Source organism: Callorhinchus milii, unplaced genomic scaffold (genome assembly GCF_018977255.1).
Source record: "Callorhinchus milii isolate IMCB2004 unplaced genomic scaffold, IMCB_Cmil_1.0 Scaffold67, whole genome shotgun sequence".
Taxonomy (NCBI): domain Eukaryota; kingdom Metazoa; phylum Chordata; class Chondrichthyes; order Chimaeriformes; family Callorhinchidae; genus Callorhinchus; species Callorhinchus milii.
Window position 1 is genome coordinate 12,415 of NW_024704808.1, and position 17,494 is coordinate 29,908.

At 46.5% G+C, this 17,494-nt stretch overlaps 1 protein-coding gene across 2 annotated transcripts; it reads right to left on the reverse strand.

Annotated features, from left to right (window-relative positions):
- Positions 1–1,480: 1,480 nt before the first annotated feature.
- Positions 1,481–10,956, reverse strand: LOC121851600 (ubiquitin carboxyl-terminal hydrolase 44-like). Of its 2 annotated transcripts, none has more exons than XM_042345610.1 (6): positions 10,884–10,956; positions 8,058–9,500; positions 3,322–3,520; positions 2,694–2,802; positions 2,291–2,496; positions 1,481–1,807 (listed from the first exon to the last, which is right to left on the reverse strand). In XM_042345610.1, exons 2-6 carry the CDS (start codon positions 9,456–9,458, stop codon positions 1,641–1,643), a joined length of 2,082 nt encoding a protein of 693 aa, XP_042201544.1. In that variant the 5' UTR covers positions 9,459–9,500; positions 10,884–10,956; the 3' UTR covers positions 1,481–1,640. The 2 variants fall into 2 exon arrangements, with proteins under 2 accessions (XP_042201544.1, XP_042201545.1); XM_042345611.1 differs by lacking the exon at positions 10,884–10,956 and adding an exon at positions 9,767–9,873.
- Positions 10,957–17,494: the final 6,538 nt, after the last annotated feature.

The window sequence follows — 17,494 nt, forward strand, 5'->3', positions numbered from 1 at the left end:
CAGCGACACAGCCTGACCCAAGCCATGTGAGGTGACCGTACGCGAGGTCAGAGCAAGGTCTTCAGGTGTGATCTGAAGAGGTGGGAGAGGGCAAGGCAGAAGGATTGGGGGAAGAGAGTTCCAAAGTTTTGGGGGTTAGTGACTGGAAGCACAGCTGCTGATGGTGGAGCAGAGTGGATGAGGAAATACTTGCATCCCAGAATCAGAATTATAGAATCTTACAGTACAGAAGGAGGCCATTCGGCCTGTGCCGGCTCTTTGAAAGAGCTACCAACTAGTCCCACTCCCCCGCTCTTACTCCAACTAGTCCCACTCCCCCGCTCTTACTCCAACTAGTCCCACTCCCCCGCTCTTAACCTATAACCCTACAATTTTTGAAGCTCCTCTCCAATTCCCTTTTGAAAGTTATTATTGAATCTGCTTCCACCAGCCTGTCAGGCAGTGCATTCCAGACTGTAAGAACTCTCCGGGTAAAAACATTTCTCCTCGTCTGGTCTCCCCTCTGGTTCTTTTGCCAATTATCTTGAATCTGTGTCCTCTGGTTACCGACCCACCCACCAGAGGAAACAGTTTCTCACGATCTACTCTCAAAAACCCACATCATTTTGAACACGACTATTAAATCTCCCCTCAACCTCTACTCTAAGGAGAACAATTCCAGCCTTTCTTATCTCTCCACATAATTATAATATTTTGGGTTGGCACAATAATATGCAGAGCGTGTGTTGCACAGTGCTTGAAGAATTACCTTATATAGGATCAAATGAAAAGTAGAATTCCGCAAAAAAATTTTTTTTTAATGAAATGAAACCCTACGAATGTTTAAGTAACAACTATTGCACTGAGCATAACTATTCCAAATCCTGTATTTTGTAGGTGAAATGCGGCAGCCAATTGCGCACAGCAGTGACCCACAAACAGCCGTGGATTGAGTGATCAAATTATTATTATTTTATTGAATGGGAATATAAAAATATTAGCTCTGGAATCACTTGTACCAAATGTATGGTAGGATTTGCAGTTGCCAATTCGCACAGTGGGCAGGTTTCATTCAACACATTTAAGCACAATAATGGTCTCTGATGACGTTCTCATGTGGGAATTATTGCACATTTCACGTCAAACAAATATTTGCTCAAATTTCAACAAAGAAATCAAAGTCTATTTCTCTTGTAAAAACAAAATCATATTCCTTACAAAACTTTATGAACAAAGTATACTGTACAAGTGTTCAAAACAGAAAAATATATCATCACAAGCTACACTTGTATATCTTTCAGTTACATCGATATTAACATACTCTTTATGAAACCCAAATGGTTTAAAAACTTTACAAAATCTAGATAGATACTGCCTTTGGCTAATCTGAATTGTGCTGAGGATATAGTTACATTCAGCCTCTCTGCCCCCACCCTTTGGAACATCCCATAGTCCCTCACGGAGTCAAGGCCCGTCTCAAGACCCTCTTCGACCATGCCTTTGGTCACCATCCTACCCCTACCCTCCCGGCCCTCCATCCCTCCTAATCCTAACCGCCAGCTTGGGTCCACATTCCTGAATGTCCAGGGCCTTGGGATGTCCTCCTGACATAAAAGGCACTGTATAAATGTCATGTGTTGTTGCTGCATTGAACCACACAATCAGGTTGCTCCTTGGGGCACTGCTGGTGTGGAGGGTGAAGCGGGAGGTGATGGGTTCATGTTGTGTGTAACTCTCCGAGTATAAAACAGGATGTACGCCTGAGCCTTGCACACCTCGTCCACAGTGCAGATGGCCAGTTTGGAATCGTTACAGTGGACCCAGAATCCTACAGAGAACAACAAGCAAGTTTTAGATACGCCGTCCACATCACACAACACACACTGGCCATTAGAGATACAACATTGGTTTGACACGTTTGAGTTAACATTAACATTATAGAGCATGCGTCTTTGATTACAGTCGGTCTTCCTAAATCAGCAAGTAAGAATTTATTGAGAATCTATGTAAAGCAACTGGCTGTTGTGTTTGCCTACAAAATGTACAGTCAATCCAATTTGCAATATATTCTGAGAAGTTCTTTGAGATATTTCGAAGACATGATAAGGCGCTGTGTCAAATGCAAAGATTATTCTTATTAACTGCTTTGTGGCTTTCTTTAACAGCTCCACAAAACAATATTATATCAGTCTCAAGCTTTAGATAGATTACTATAACACAAACACATCTGCTAGGTTTCATTACATTACAATAATAACATTGCCTCATATTCAGATCACACAACCTCACTATAAACATGAACAGAACGCACCTCCTTCTGTATTGTAGCAATCCGCTGTGTAATGTCCTGAGCCAAAGCCCTTCCCATGATGCATGACAACAGCAGACAGGTCATAGATGAAGCGGTCTGGACTGAGAGATCTTGTGGCCTCTCTACAGCAGTATGGCTCCAGGTTCAGTATTTGATCGAAAACGGCATGTACTCCTATTTTCTCACGATGATTGCGACCCGACCACCTGAAACAAAGAGGTTGTCATCAATCAACTGAGTTCACCCACAAAACACACAGTCACTACACTTTACAGTATATTCGGTGAAGCACTTTGGGACGTCTTGAAGATGTGATAAGGCGCTATATCAAATGCAAAGATTATTATTGCTGCTGAATGTCAAACCTAAACAATAAAACTGTTAGATAAATAATTGTTATTACCGGAAGCGTTTGAGGTGCAGTCGCAGAACCTGAGGTAGTCGGTGGACCATCAGCTGTTTCTGTGCTTCAGTCAGGATCAGTGGCTTTGATGAGGATTTCCTGCGTTTTCCTGAAACACAAAACATTTGACATTTCAACAACAACTTGCATTTACCCAGCGCCCTCAGGCAGGGCAGCGTCCCAGAGCGCTTGTCAGTGGTGGAGCAGAACGCTGAGCCGGGGGGTGGTGACTGTAGACACGGTTGAAGACGAATGTCTTCAGGCTCGAGCTGAAGATGGGGAAGGAAGGGGGCGAGGCAGAGGGATAGAAGGAGAGAGTTCCAGAGTTTCGGGGCATAGTGGCTGAATGCACAGCCACCGATAGTGAAATTGTCCCACAAACAGTTGTGGATTGAGTGACCAAATTATTATTTTTTTTTTGGAGAGATTATTACCCCATGGAAAGTGATCCGCCAATCGACTAACAACCTGGTTCCTACTTACTGCTGGGTAAACGGAGGCTTGTGGGGCAAGGAAACTTTCCCAACGTTTCACCCTGCCCGGGAATCGAACCCAGGTCCTCTTGTTCGCTAGGTGAGTGCTCTAATCACGGAGCTATAGGACTACACGTTGCTGTACATTTACTCACTGTTGCACTGATCACAAGCGTAAATTTTTCCTTCCAAGGCTTCAGTCTCGGTGAATTTTGCTAACATTTCTGTCAACAAGCAGGGCTGCTGAGATGCTGCCTCTTTCCCACTGCAGTGGTATCGTTCCGGAAACTCTAGAGAAAGGTCCCAGAATGGTTCAACTGTATTTGATTTGTTATCACAAACAAGGCATGTAACCTATACAAGCAAAAACATATGGGTCAGTGATATAACAACAACGACGACTTGCATTTACACAGCGCCCTTCATGCAGGTTAGCGTCCCAGAGAGCTTGACAGTGGCGGAGCCTGATTCCGAGCCGGGGAGAGGAAGGGGAGAGCTGACCATAAGCACCATCAAAAAGGAAGGTTATTAGGTGGGATTTGAAGGTGGGGAGGGAGAGGGCAGGGTGGAGGGAGGGAGAATTCTAGAGTTGCAATGATCCACAGCAGCATAAGGATCAAAACTGCATCAGTCTCTTTTTCAGGATGACAAACTTAAGGATTTAATGGGAAAAATTACCAACCAGACAAACACCGCAATGTGCCAAAGCCTGGAGAATAACAAAGAACTACAGGCTTTCAGTCGAGGAGTTAATTAAAAACTAAAGGAAACAACAACACTGGGAGGAAGTAAACTTCATATAAGTCATATCAGTTGAATCCATACATTGAATATGACTTAAGCAAAGAATGAGTTGTGTCAAACATAAATAATAGGAAATTCAACGGGACTTGGGCAAATGTACGATTTAGGAGATTATATAATTTATACAAATTTTACTGTATATAATATTGTGTCCTTTGACACTGTGACCTGAGTAAACATGGTGTTATCAGTAATTTAGGCAAAGGGGCTACAACACAAGAATATCCACAAATATATAAAGCAGTGGTCTCTGTTTTAGTTAAGAACACTATTTGCGATAGATACACTGGGTAATAGATGACAAATCAAGTTTAATGTAGGAAAAGTAATTCACTTCAGCTGCAAAAATAAAGAAGCTGTCTATAGTCAAGGTGGTTCATAATATAGGGGTTAGAGCCCTCGCCTCACAAGTAAGAGGACCCGGGTTCGATTCCCGGCTGAGCGAAACATTGGGCAAGTTTTTTTTACTCCACACAACTCTGTTTACCTAGTAATAAGTAGGAATCCGGTTGTTCGTCGATTGGCGGATCATTTTTCTCGGGGTTATAACCCCTTTTAAAAAAATTTGGTCACTCAACCCACGACTGTTTGTGGGACACCGCTGTGTGCAATTGGCTGGCGTGTTTCGCCCATAAACTACCAGGCCAATCCACTTTACAATATATTCTGTGAAGCGCTTTGATACGTTTCAATGACATGATAAGGCTCTATACCAAATGCAAGGATTATTATTATAATAAAGCTAGACCCAGGTGGAATCTTTCCCTATATGTAGTCACACTTGCTGCATGACTCACTAATGAAACCCATGACTTGTTACCATAGACAACACGAGTATCAGGGCCACGTGGTGTGCTAACCACTTTTATTAGCTGTGTGTCTGCAATCATCAGTTTCTGCTGAAACCTGGGAGTATCCCAGTACAGGTATGTACGGACCTACACATCCGCAGTGGGACTCAAATTTAAAAGGAGTAAGAGAAACTATTCCTACAAACTGTAACAGCACATGTAACACAGCCAAAAATCCCTTAATTTTCAAATGCCTTCATGCCCTGGCAACTCCCTACCTCTCCAACCTGCTTACCCCACCCAACCCACTACCTCTGCCTCCGCTCGCCTGGCTCCAGCTTCCTGCTTGTCCCTTGTGCCCTCGGTGGCTACTATGCTCTGAAACTCCGAAGACCTTCCTGTTCGACCGTGCCTACGGTCAAATTCCCCCTCCACCGGCTAGGAGTCGTGCTCTGCCACTGACCAGTGCTCTGGGATGCTACCAGAGGGGCTGTATATAAATGCAAGCTGTTGTCAGTCAATTCTCACTTTAAGTTAGAGCCAGTACCTGAAGTGCTTTTGGTCTCTGAGAGCCCCAGATCGGGAAGAAAGATTTGTTTTAACAAAACAATCTTCCTGAAGTTACCTGCCACTAGTGAGCCCTGGTGGCAAATAATACATGTGGGGACGAACGATGGGCTCACCTGTGCTGCTCCCCATAGGTGCCTGCCAACACTCACTGACATGGCTCACACAGGAGCCAGGTACCAGCATCCTAACCCAACCTGAGGCTCCACCTTAAGGAGACAAGCGGAGAGGAAAGAAATGGAGAAAACAAGCCATGAGACAGACGCACAATTTAATAATGTTACTCATCTGTTGTGCAGCCCGTGAAAATGCCATGTCTGTTCAGTTTCAATCAACACTAAAACACGCCATGTTAGGTAATGTGGATTGAAACTTATTGATCAAGTTACAAACTTTTAATTCACATCATCCCAATATTAGGTGAATCCAACTCCAGATTACTATAATAATAATCCTTGTATTTGTGGATTAAACAGTTGTGGATTAAGTGACTAAATTATTATTTTTTAAAAATGTATTTGTGTTTTGTTAAGAGATTATTACCCCCAGAAAAGCGACTAACAACCGGATTCCTACTTACTGCTAAGTAAACAGAGGTATGTGGGGTAAGAAAATTTGCCCAACATCTCACCCTGCCCGGGAATCAAACCCAGGACTCTGGCTTGCGAGGCGAGTGCTCTAACAACTACACTACATCACCCCACTCTTTGTAAGGAAACAATAAACAATAAATGCATAATATACTGTATTGTATATATAATAATCCCTCCAAAACCAAAAACAATAATAAATTGGTCATTTTCAATCCACGACTGTTTGTGGGACATTGCTGTGCGCAATTGGCTGCCGCGTTCGCCCACAAATATACAGTCAATTCACTTTACAGTGTGTTCTGTGAAGCGCTTTGGGACGTCCTCCCGACGTGAAAAGCGCTATATCAAATGCAAGGATTATTATTATTATTACTGTATTGAGACAAGAAATATATATAATAATCCTTCCATTTGATATAGCACTTTTCACGTCTTCTAGACATCTCAAAGCGCTTCACAGAATATACCATAAAGTGAATTGACTGTATATTTTGTGGGTGGCAGCCAATAGTGCACGGCAGCGTCCCACAAACAGTCGTGGATTGAAGTGACCAATGTATTATTTTTTTCTTGAGGGATTATTATTAGGCGTGTGAAGGAAATTTGCCCAAGGTTTCACCCCGGCCGGGAATCAAACTCAGGTCTCTCGCTTGAGAGGCGAGTGCTCTATCCACTGAGCTACAGGACTCCACAAATATTCTAAGAGATTCTAAAATAGGCACAAAAAAGAGAACTTTTCTCTATCGCAAAAATCGATGGACACACCTCTAATAATTCAGCACTCACTGGACATTTCACTGGACGGTCAGTCTAGACTATTAATCTCAAAACCCAATATTGGGCTTTGAGCTCACAACCTTCTAACCCAGAAGTGAGGGAGGAGCAATTCCAACTGAGCCACACTGACATCCTAAAATATTAGAAAGTCAGCACTATTTAAACACTCCATTAACCAAAGCAGTTGTTTTCTTTAAAATAGGCACGACACATTAAATGACTCAGAGCCTGAACAACAAAGTCAATAACAAAAATCATTGTCACATCTTAGGGATATCGATCGGATCCACTGGCATAGCAAAGACTACCACATTTCATTTGGTCGTCTGTCTGGCGAAGTAACTGTAATAATTAAATAACTGTAGTAATTGAACACTTTCCCTTTAAAGCTTTTTGCCACGACTTTGACAAAGATCCAAGTCCAGTCATTAAATGACTCAATATGTTCCGAGTCACATCCTCAGAATACCACAAGCCAAAAGCAAAGTCAAAGTACAACCATTTGTGGAACAGTTTCCAATTAAATACAGTAAAACTCGTACAAAGCTTATCTTTATTAATCGTATATTCGTCTAAATCATACAACCACCTGAGTCTTATTCAACTGTCTATCAAAACCACTTAAATTTCTTTGCTGAGAGTTAGATGGACTATTACCCCCCAGAAAATGATCCGTCAATCGACTAACAAGCGGGTTCCTACTTACTGCTAGGTAAACAGAGGCGTCTGGAGTAAGCAAACTTGCCTAAGATTTCAATTCCAGCTCCAACATAATCTACATAACTACATAATCACATTAAGGAATGATAAAAACAGTTACTTTCTGTGTTCCCTCCAGAAAGATAGGTTTAACCCCTGTCAAACTTAGAGACCTCTAGATCCATGAGACTGGGCAAACAGACTGAAGTCTTTTCCTGTGTTGTACACTCTTATGTTACTAATGATGGTGTCATATTCAGGCTGAAATCTGCAGGCATATATATCTCCCCCCACTTAATTGCTAAACCTAAATAGTGAGTTATATATATCCTTGCATGTAGCACTTTATCACGTCTTCGAGATGTCGAAACAAAGCAGCCAATTGCCCACAGCAGCGTCACACAAACAGTCGTGGACTGAGTGACTAAATTATTGTTTTTTGGGGGGAAAGAAATCCGCCAACTGGGTTCCTACTTACTGCTGGGTAAACAGAGGCATGAGGAGTAAGGAAACTTGCCCAACGTTTTGCCCTGCCCAGGAATCAAATCCAGGTCCTCTCGCTGGTGAGGCGAGTGCTCTAACCACTGAGCTGCAGGACTCCATCAATTACTGTTTTTACATTCAAAAAACAATACAAGTGGCCACAATAACAACAACTACCTGACTGAGGAGCTGGCCATGGAAGATGGTGTTGACCACACTCAGAACCTTTCTGATTAGCTTCCTCTGAGAGATGGGAACAGGGGCTGTGTAGATGGTTCCAGTGGCTTCCAATTCCTGCTGCACTTTATCCAGCAGCTCACACAGGAACTCCTGAGCGTCCTGCTGGGCATATCCATGGAACGTCGGGATGAGCCGCCACACACAGTGCAGCATGGCAAAGGGGGAGACCAGCGCCCATTTGCCGGACCACATGACCTGAAAGAGGGTGTGAAGTTCATGACACAGAGAGATGGGTTCAGAGCTGGGCTCCCTTGGTTGAATGAGCTCCATGTCTCTGCTCCTCGACGCTCCTCCGCTCAATCCCGCAGACAAACTTGGCCGTCTCAACCTCCTTTCCTCATCTCCAATCGAAGGTGCATTTGGGTTGCCATCACCCACTGGCGATCGCTTACTGCAGGACCTCGTTTTCATATACGCGGCACTAGCCAACAGTTCCTGGGTTTGGTTCAGGTTAAGCTGTAAGAAACACCTGCAAAAGACTTGCAAGTGACTTAGCACTTGGAGAATGGAGTTCATGTAGCAGGTATTTCCCAGGTTTCTCAGTCCTGTCACACCAGGCGTCAGGGTTGGCCTGCGTTTCATAGGAGAGTCGCTAATTTTTTTCAACTTAACGGTGTTTGAGGTAGGAGTGGTTGTTATCTCTGCTGATTTCTCTGACGTCCTTTGAGTGAGCGTCTCATTAATCTGAAACTGTAAGCGTAAACTCTTGCGAGGTGGCAAGTTCACAAACTCTTCATGCAGCCGCCGTTTTAGCTCTTGCCTTCTTTTCCTGGCTTCTTCCCTCTTAATATCAGCCTCTTCCTTTAATCGCTCCTCCTCCAGCCTCCACTTTCCGCTAGACGTCAGCTCGAACCAAGACTGGAACACTTTAGACATGAGAGACTTGCGTCTGTGCCACAACGCCGTGAACATCTGATCTTCATCTCGAAGCTGTGCCTGTGCACATCCTCGAGAAAGGTAAGAATCGTAGCCTCCTGCCATAGACCGTAACGTCCTCCCACTGCGCGTTGTACAATCATAATTCTGGCTCTTGATGGCACTCAACGTGCTCCGCAACAACTTCAGATCGCCCGTGGCATTGTCATTCAACACATAGTCATCGCAGACGTAGCAAAAGACGTACAATTCATTGACTTCCAAGGCCACGGGGTGTTTACTGTCCTGAAAGTGTTTGAGTGCATGTTCCTCGTTATATCGCCCACAAGCAACATGTGAACAGCATAGACAGGCCCACACTGACTCAGTGGTATTGCAGTCTACGCAATGCCACTTTTGGGGGTTTAAGATGGAATGGTCCTGGGCGAGCCGAAGCCGGCCCACGTGCTTACATTTATCCATTGATTTCAGACCTCACCAATCGGTACAACGCTTGATGAACAGCTGTCGGAAGAAAACACACAACAAAACCGTCACATTACAGCCATTGTATGATAAGCTGCAAAACATCATGGAATCCTGTGTGCAAATGGCTGCCGCATTCCACCCACAAAACACACAGTCACCACACCTTACAGTGTGTCCAGTGAAGCGCTTTGAGACGTGATCAGGCGCCGGGTCAAATGTGAGGCTTATTATTATTATAATATTTTGATAACGTCTCGCTGTGGGAGGTGAGGAAACAAACACCCACATCTTCCAGCACTTACTGGAGGTTAAGGCGATGGCGCTGGTCTCTCAGGCTCTCACGCTCCTGGGCTCTCATCATCCTCCCCGGCCCCGGGGGGTCACCACAGCCCCGGCCCCGGGGGGTCACCACAGCCCGGCCCCGGGGGGTCACCACAGCCCGGCCCCGGGGGGTCACCACAGCCCGGCCCCGGGGGGGTCACCACAGCCGACCCCGGGGGAGTCACCACCGCCCGACCCCGGGGGGGGTCACCACAGCCCGGCCCCGGGGGGGTCACCACAGCCCGGCCCCGGGGGGTCACCACAGCCCGACCCCGGGGGGTCACCACAGCCCGACCCCGGGGGGTCACCACAGCCCGACCCCGGGGGGTCACCACAGCCCGGCCCCGGGGGGTCACCACAGCCCGACCCCGGGGGGTCACCACAGCCCGACCCCGGGGGGTCACCACAGCCCGACCCCGGGGGGGATTAGTGACAAACAGCGGTTGTGGAGTTTAAAGACACTAAATGGCGCTTTGACAGAACCCAACAGCTCTCCCTCCCCCACTCTCTCCCCCCTTCCCCACTCTCTCCCCCTCCCCACTCTCTCCCCCACTCTCTCCCCCCTTCCCCACTCTCCCCCACTCTCTCCCCCTCCCCCACTCTCTCCCCCACTCTCTCCCCCTTCCCCACTCTCCCCCACTCTCCCCCCCTTCCCCACTCTCTCCCCCCTTCCCCACTCTCTCCCCTCCCCACTCTCTCCCCACTCTCTCCCCCTTCCCCACTCTCCCCCACTCTCTCCCCCTTCCCCACTCTCCCCCACTCTCTCCCCCTTCCCCACTCTCCCCCACTCTCCCCCCTCCCCACTCTCTCCCCCCTTCCCCACTCCCCCACTCTCTCCCCCCTTCCCCACTCTCCCCCACTCTCCCCCCTTCCCCACTCTCTCCCCCTTCCCCACTCCCCCCACTCTCTCCCCCTTCCCCACTCTCTCCCCACTCTCTCCCCCTTCCCCCCACTCTCTCCCCACTCTCTCCCCCCTTCCCCCCCACTCCCCCACTCTCTCTCTCCTCCACTCCCACTCCCTCTCCTGCTGCTGGTTTGAGGCCCACTCCGAGCCCGGGGATTGCGGCCTTGTTGCTGCTGCTGTCCTGACTGACTGACCGGCGACTCCCCGCTCAGATCTCACTCCCTCAACCGTCGCCTCCCGCCGCCGCCGCCGCCATCTTGGGTCCCAGTGTCCACACTGCCAGTCTGGTGCGTCACCGCCCTGCGTCACGCGTCACCGCCCTGCGTCATCGCGTCACCGCCAGGCTGGTCTTCACGCACCACCCTGACGTCACACGTGCCGGGCGGGCGCTTTGGTGGCTGCGGTTTGGGCGGGTTTTCACGCCCAATTGGGCGGGTTGGGTTTTCAGCCTCAAGAATCTGCAGTGATGATGATCATCTCCATCCTCCAACAGGAACACAAGTACAATGATCACATCCCATCCTCCAACAGGAACACAAGTACCAACTGATCACCATCCGGTCACTCCATCCTCCAACAGGAACACAAGTACCAACTGATCACCATCCGGTCACTCCATCCTCCAACAGGAACACAAGTACCAACTGATCACCATCCGGTCACTCCATCCTCCAACAGGAACACAAGTACCAACTGATCACCATCCGGTCACTCCATCCTCCAACAGGAACACAAGTACCAACTGATCACCATCCGGTCACTCCATCCTCCAACAGGAACACAAGTACAACTGATCACCATCCGGTCACTCCATCTCCAACAGGAACACAAGTAACAACTGATCACCATCCGGTCACTCCATCCTCCAACAGGAACACAAGTACCAACTGATCACCATCCGGTCACTCCATCCTCCAACAGGAACACAAGTACCAACTGATCACCATCCGGTCACTCCATCCACAACTCTATATGGGACTCCGTTGTGCGCAATTGGCTGCCACGTTTCGCACCACAAAACACACAGTCACTACACAGCAACAACAACAACAAGATTACACGTGTACACGCCTTTCACGTCGGGAGGACGTCCCGAGGCGCTGGACAGTGACAGCATTTCGGACCCGAGCTGGGGTCGGGGGTGGGTTGGGGGGGAGAAGGGAGGGGAGAGGAAGGGGGGTGACCAATGGTATGATCAAAGAGGAGGGTCTTGAGGGGGGACTTGAAGGAGGGGGTGAGGCGGAGTGACTGGGGGATGAAGTTCCAGAGGTTGGGGGCAGAGTGGCTGAAGGCTCTCCCACCAATGGTGGGGCGGGTGGGTCGGGGGACGTGGAGCAGCCGGAGCGGCTGAGCGGAGGGGACGGGCGGGTTGGTAGGGGGTTAGGAGGTGACAGAGGTAGGGTGGGGCGAGGCCATGGAGGGCTTTGTAGGTGAGGACCAGGACCTTGAACTGGATCCTCTGAAGGATAGGGAGCCAATGGAGTCGGGCGAGAGTGGGGGAGATGGGGTCACGGAGTTTGGTGCGGGAGAGGACACGGGCTGCAGAGTTCTGGATTATCTGCAGCTGTGGAGGGAGGAGTTGGGAAGGCGGACAAGCAGGGAGTTTGCATAGTCGAGCCTGGAGGTGATGAAGGCATGAACAAGAGTTTCAGCGCCTGAGGGGTGAGGTAGTGGCGGAGTCGGGCGATGTTACAGAGGTGAGGGAAGGTAGAGCGGGTCATGGCTTGAATGTGGGGAAGAAGTGACAGTTGAGGGTCGAACAAAACACCGAGGTTCCTGCTGGCGGTGAGTTGAAGTGTGCAACCATGGAGGGTGATGCTCCCAGAGCCTGAGTTACTGAGGCGCTGGCGCGCGCCAACCGGGAGGGCCTCAGACTTGTTCACATTCAACTGTAGGAAATTTGCCCTCATCCAGGACTTTACAAAATATACAAAATACGCACAATATTCAGTCAATTCATTTTACGGTATATTCTGTGAAGCGCTTTGAGACGCCTCAATGACGTGATAAGACGCTATATCAAATTCAAGGATTATTATTATTGTTATTGTTATTGTTATTGACCTTTGCTTCTCAAGTAAAGTGCATGATAAGACCTTACATGTTTGGGCCACGAGAGGACAGTATTTAGACAGTCCAGTTATCCCGTGTTTTGTGAGGTTTAACTCTAATTCCTGATTTGATGTAAGTCAACACACACATCACCAAACTGCACTTTCTGCTTCTATTCTTTCACACACTCCTCATCCCGGTCAAAAAAAACTAAAATAAATAAACTAGCAGTAAATAGGAACCCAGTTGCAAATCAATTGCCAGTCAATTGGCAGATCACTTTTCTGAGGGTAATAATCCCTTCCCTTCAAAAACATTTTTTAAAAATCTGGTCACTCAACCCACGACTGTTTGTGGGATGTCGCTGTGTGCAGTTTGCTGCTGCGTTTCGCCCACAAAACAGTTACTACACTTTACAATGTATCCTGTGAAGCACTTTGAGACGTCTCGAAGATGTGATAAGGCGCTGTATCAAATGCCGAGATTATTATTATTATCATTACAACATCAGTGGACATTTTGTTCTATGTTTAGAATGTGAAATCTCATTAGAATGGAAAACTCATTATTGTTAGCAAACACCATGTGAGACAGACTCCCTTCCTGGTTCTCTGTGTCCGTCTACAGTACTTTACTGCCATCTGCCGTCTGTCTAAACCCAAATGACTTTGAGCTCGTAAAGCTCCTCACTATGATCACAGGACAGGAGAGCACAAGTGTGTGTATAACGAGCCGCCTTAAGCAAGAGTAACGATCAGAAAATCACTGTGTTTCACACCTCAATGGCTATGTAGCAGAGACGTCGAACAAAACCAGTTGATACAACGTCAATGTAACTCTGTTAAAACACCTGAAATAAATTTGGGTGAATGGCAGACTTGACAGCTGTGAGAATGAGGATTGAGACAGATGATCAGATATGTTCTATCCAACAAGATGGTTCATGTGCTGCTGGAATGGTGGAAGAATCAGCCATGTGTGGAATGTCACTAGTTAGAGGTATATAAGTGTAGGTTGTGAGGTTGGATTAACATTCTGAAGTTTGGCTTCATTACTCCCCTTGGGGACTGATGGGGGAGAAATGTCATGGGGTATTCTCTTCCTGGAGGCTTATCTGCATTTTGTCTCAAACTCTCCCCCCCCACAGGACTGAGTGTGACGACTGGAGTCTGTGGCAACAACAGCAACAACACATTACATTAGTATAGAGTCTTTCATATCGGTAGGACGTCCCAAGGAAACAACCCTAATGGGTTCCACCCTTCAATCCACCCCTTGGAACTCCATCCCACAGTCCCTTCGCCTCATCCTCTTCAGTCGTGCCTTCGTTCACCCTCCTACCCCCACCCTCCCTGCCCTGGTCCAAATCACTGACTGTAGGACAGCGCAGGTTTGGGACATCCTCCTGACTTGAAAGGCGTTATACAAATGTATTTTGTTGTTCTTATTGTTGTATCAGTAAAGTTTAATGTGTGTCTAAATCCTAAATGGGGGCTTTAAACAACTTCCACAGTCAGACTAAACATGTAAAAATACCAGACAATTATGTTAAGGTGGGAAAATCATGTTTGTATTAACCTGGGCTCCAGCACTTCAAACCCTGCGGACTTATCAAATAAAAGCTGTTTAAATTCTTGAGTGCCATCAAGAAAGTGACGCCTATAAAAGCAGATTTTCCTCTGCGCTCTGTTTTTATAGGAGTTTGGGTAAAAGTCAACAGTGCTTAACCCTCGCTGCACTCTGTATTGTGACAGCAATCCTTGACAGCTTTCACAGGATACCTCTCACGTTACACCTGCAAAGTGGAGAATAATAATAATCCTGGCATTTGATACAGCATCTCATCACGTCTTTGAGACGTCTCAAAGCGCTTCACGGGACACACTGTAAAGTGTAGTAACTGTTTGTTTTGTGGGCGAAATGTGGCAGCCAATTGCACACAGCAGTGTCCACAACCATTGCACACAAACAGTGGTGGATTGAATGACCAAATTAATTTTTTTTTGAAGGGATTATTCCCCCCCAGAAAGCGATCTGCCAATTGATTACTGCTCAGTAACCAGAGGTGTGTGGAGTAAGGAAACTTGCCTGAGGTTTTGTTCTGCCCGGGTATCAAACCCGGGTCCTCTGGCTTGCGAGGCGAGGGCTCTAACCACTGAGCTACAGGACCCCACAATTCTCTGTCCATATCAAAGCTGAATATTCTAAAGCTGTAGATATTGTCCAATCATGCTTTACATCACGATAAATAAAAGTGTACATTTTTGAATTTATTTTTATGACTGTTGCTGAAGTTACGTTGCGGTCTTCAAAGGGTTACTGCGGCTTGTGAAGCGACCTGTGTGTACATGCATCGAATATCCAGCCCAGTCTGTGTTTACATAGCACTCAAGGTGAACATTTTCAGCCCGAACTGATTCAAATGGGAACTGTCAACACACCAGACCGCAGCGCTGATCACTTTTATACGTTACGTCGGGTAACTCAGATTTCACTTTTGGTCCATAAAGTTGTTTTGTTGTCATTCGTTTTTGTTGAGTTTGGTTTTGGATTCTTAATAAAAAAAAATTATAATATTTAAATTATTTCAAATCATTGGCTCTCAATCCACGACTGTTTGTGGGAGACTGCTGTGCGCAATTATTATATTTTTATATAGGAAATAACATTATGGGATACAGTACATAGGGAGTTTGGGACATATGTGCATGTGACCACCTGGAAGGTGGAAGGCCAACTAGATGGACCTTGGTCTTTTTTGTCCAGCATTTCTTATGTTCTTTTTTTTGAAGGGATTATTACCCCTGAAAAGCGATCCGCCAAATCGAATAACAACCAGATTCCTACTTACTGCTGGTAATCAGAGGTGTGTGGAGTAAGGAAACTTGCCTGAGGTTTTGCTCTGCCCAGGTATCATACCCAGGTCCTCTCGCTCGCTTGCGAGGCGAGGGCTCTAACCACTGAGCTACAGGACTCCACAATGTCCGTGTGGCAAGTGGGTGGGGTTGGGAGGTGGTGGGAGTGGGGGGGAGAGATACTACACAATTATTGAAGTAGTTGTTTTGCATTCACATCGTTAAAATGATTCATGTAAAAAAATACCACTGCAAAACTATTTTATTTTGCATGGAAACTATTTTTAGGATCATGTGTCTGCTGCAGAATGATTGCTTTGGCATTTCATTGTTAAATAATGGACAGCGTCAAACCTCGTGAGGATGGAATAAATGTAGCCAAAACATCTTAAATTGCTATGAATCACGCTGTCCAGCTCGCCAAGCTGTTCAGGCTCCGCCACTGTTAAACTCTCTGAGACACTGCCCTGCGTGGAGGGCGCTCTATAAGTGCAAGTTGTTGTTGTTGGCTTAAAGGCACATGAGCTTCTAAAAGCCACTCAAGAAGCACATCTATACAACATGATTTATATAAAATTATCATAATATAATCACTCAATCCACGACTGTTTGTGAGACGCTGCTGTCTGCAATTGGGTGCCATGTTTCTCCCACAAAATAAACAGTCACTACACTTTACAGTATATTCAGTGAAGCGCTTTGAGACGTCTCGAAGACGTGATAAGAAGCTGTATCAAATAATAATAATAATCCTTGCATTTGATCCAGTGCCCTATCACATCTTTGACACCTTATCACGTCTCAAAGCGCTTCACAGGATGTCCTGTGAAGTGTAGTGTCTGTATATTTTGAGGGTGAAACGCAGCAGGCAATTGCGCACAGAAGTGCCCCACAAACAGCCGTGGATTGAATGACCAATTTATTATTATATTTTTTTGAAGGGATTATTACCCCCAGAAAAGTGATCCGTCAATCGATTAACAAGTGGGTTCCGACTTACCGCTAAGCAAACAGAGGCGTGTGGGGTAAGGAAACTCACCCAACATTTTGCCCTGACCAGAAATCGAACCCAGGACCTCTCGCTTATGAGACGAGTGTTCTAACCAGTGAGCTACAGGACTCCACTACAGTATTATTATCAGTAGTAGAGTACAAAGATCTTTCTTTGCCAGTAACTTTTTTTACACATAATAATAATGATACTACTACTACTACTAATAATACATATTTAAGGTTATAGGAAAAAATTTCCTCAACTTTCTTGTGGAAACAGATCAAGTTGAGAAAGTTGTTATTATGCTGTCACTGTGTGTGCCACATGGGGCAGAAAAGCCACAGGAATCTGAATTTAACAAAAGCAGTGATTTAATTGTTTCACACACAAATGCTGTATTGTCTGGGCTTAATCCATGAAGGCCATTCCTTAGCCTTACTGTAGGCATTAGAGGAGCAAACAGTGGCAAATTTCTTCCTGCTGAAATGTTATATCAGGGTTAAGATAATAAAGAACCCGTTCATGTCTTAGAGTTGAAATACTCTAACATTGGCATTCTCTTTGACCGAGCCTTCAGCTCCCCTCTCGACTCTCTTCCCCCTCCTCGCTCCCTCCCTTCCCTCCCCTCACCCTGACCATTTCCCCCCTCCTCGCTCCCTCCCTTCCCTCCCCTCACCCTGACCATTTCCCCCCCAATGCTCGGGTCATGACCCAACTGTGCAGCGCCTTGGGACGTCCTCCCAACGTGAAAGGCGCTTTATAAATGGAATCTTGTTGTTGTTATTTCAAGAACCAGACTAAGTCAGTCAGAGGGCAACTATTCATTACTGTTAAAGTCACCTTGATTCAAATTCTTATGTTCTTGGAGTCCTGTAGCTTTATAAATGGAATCTTGTTGTTGTTG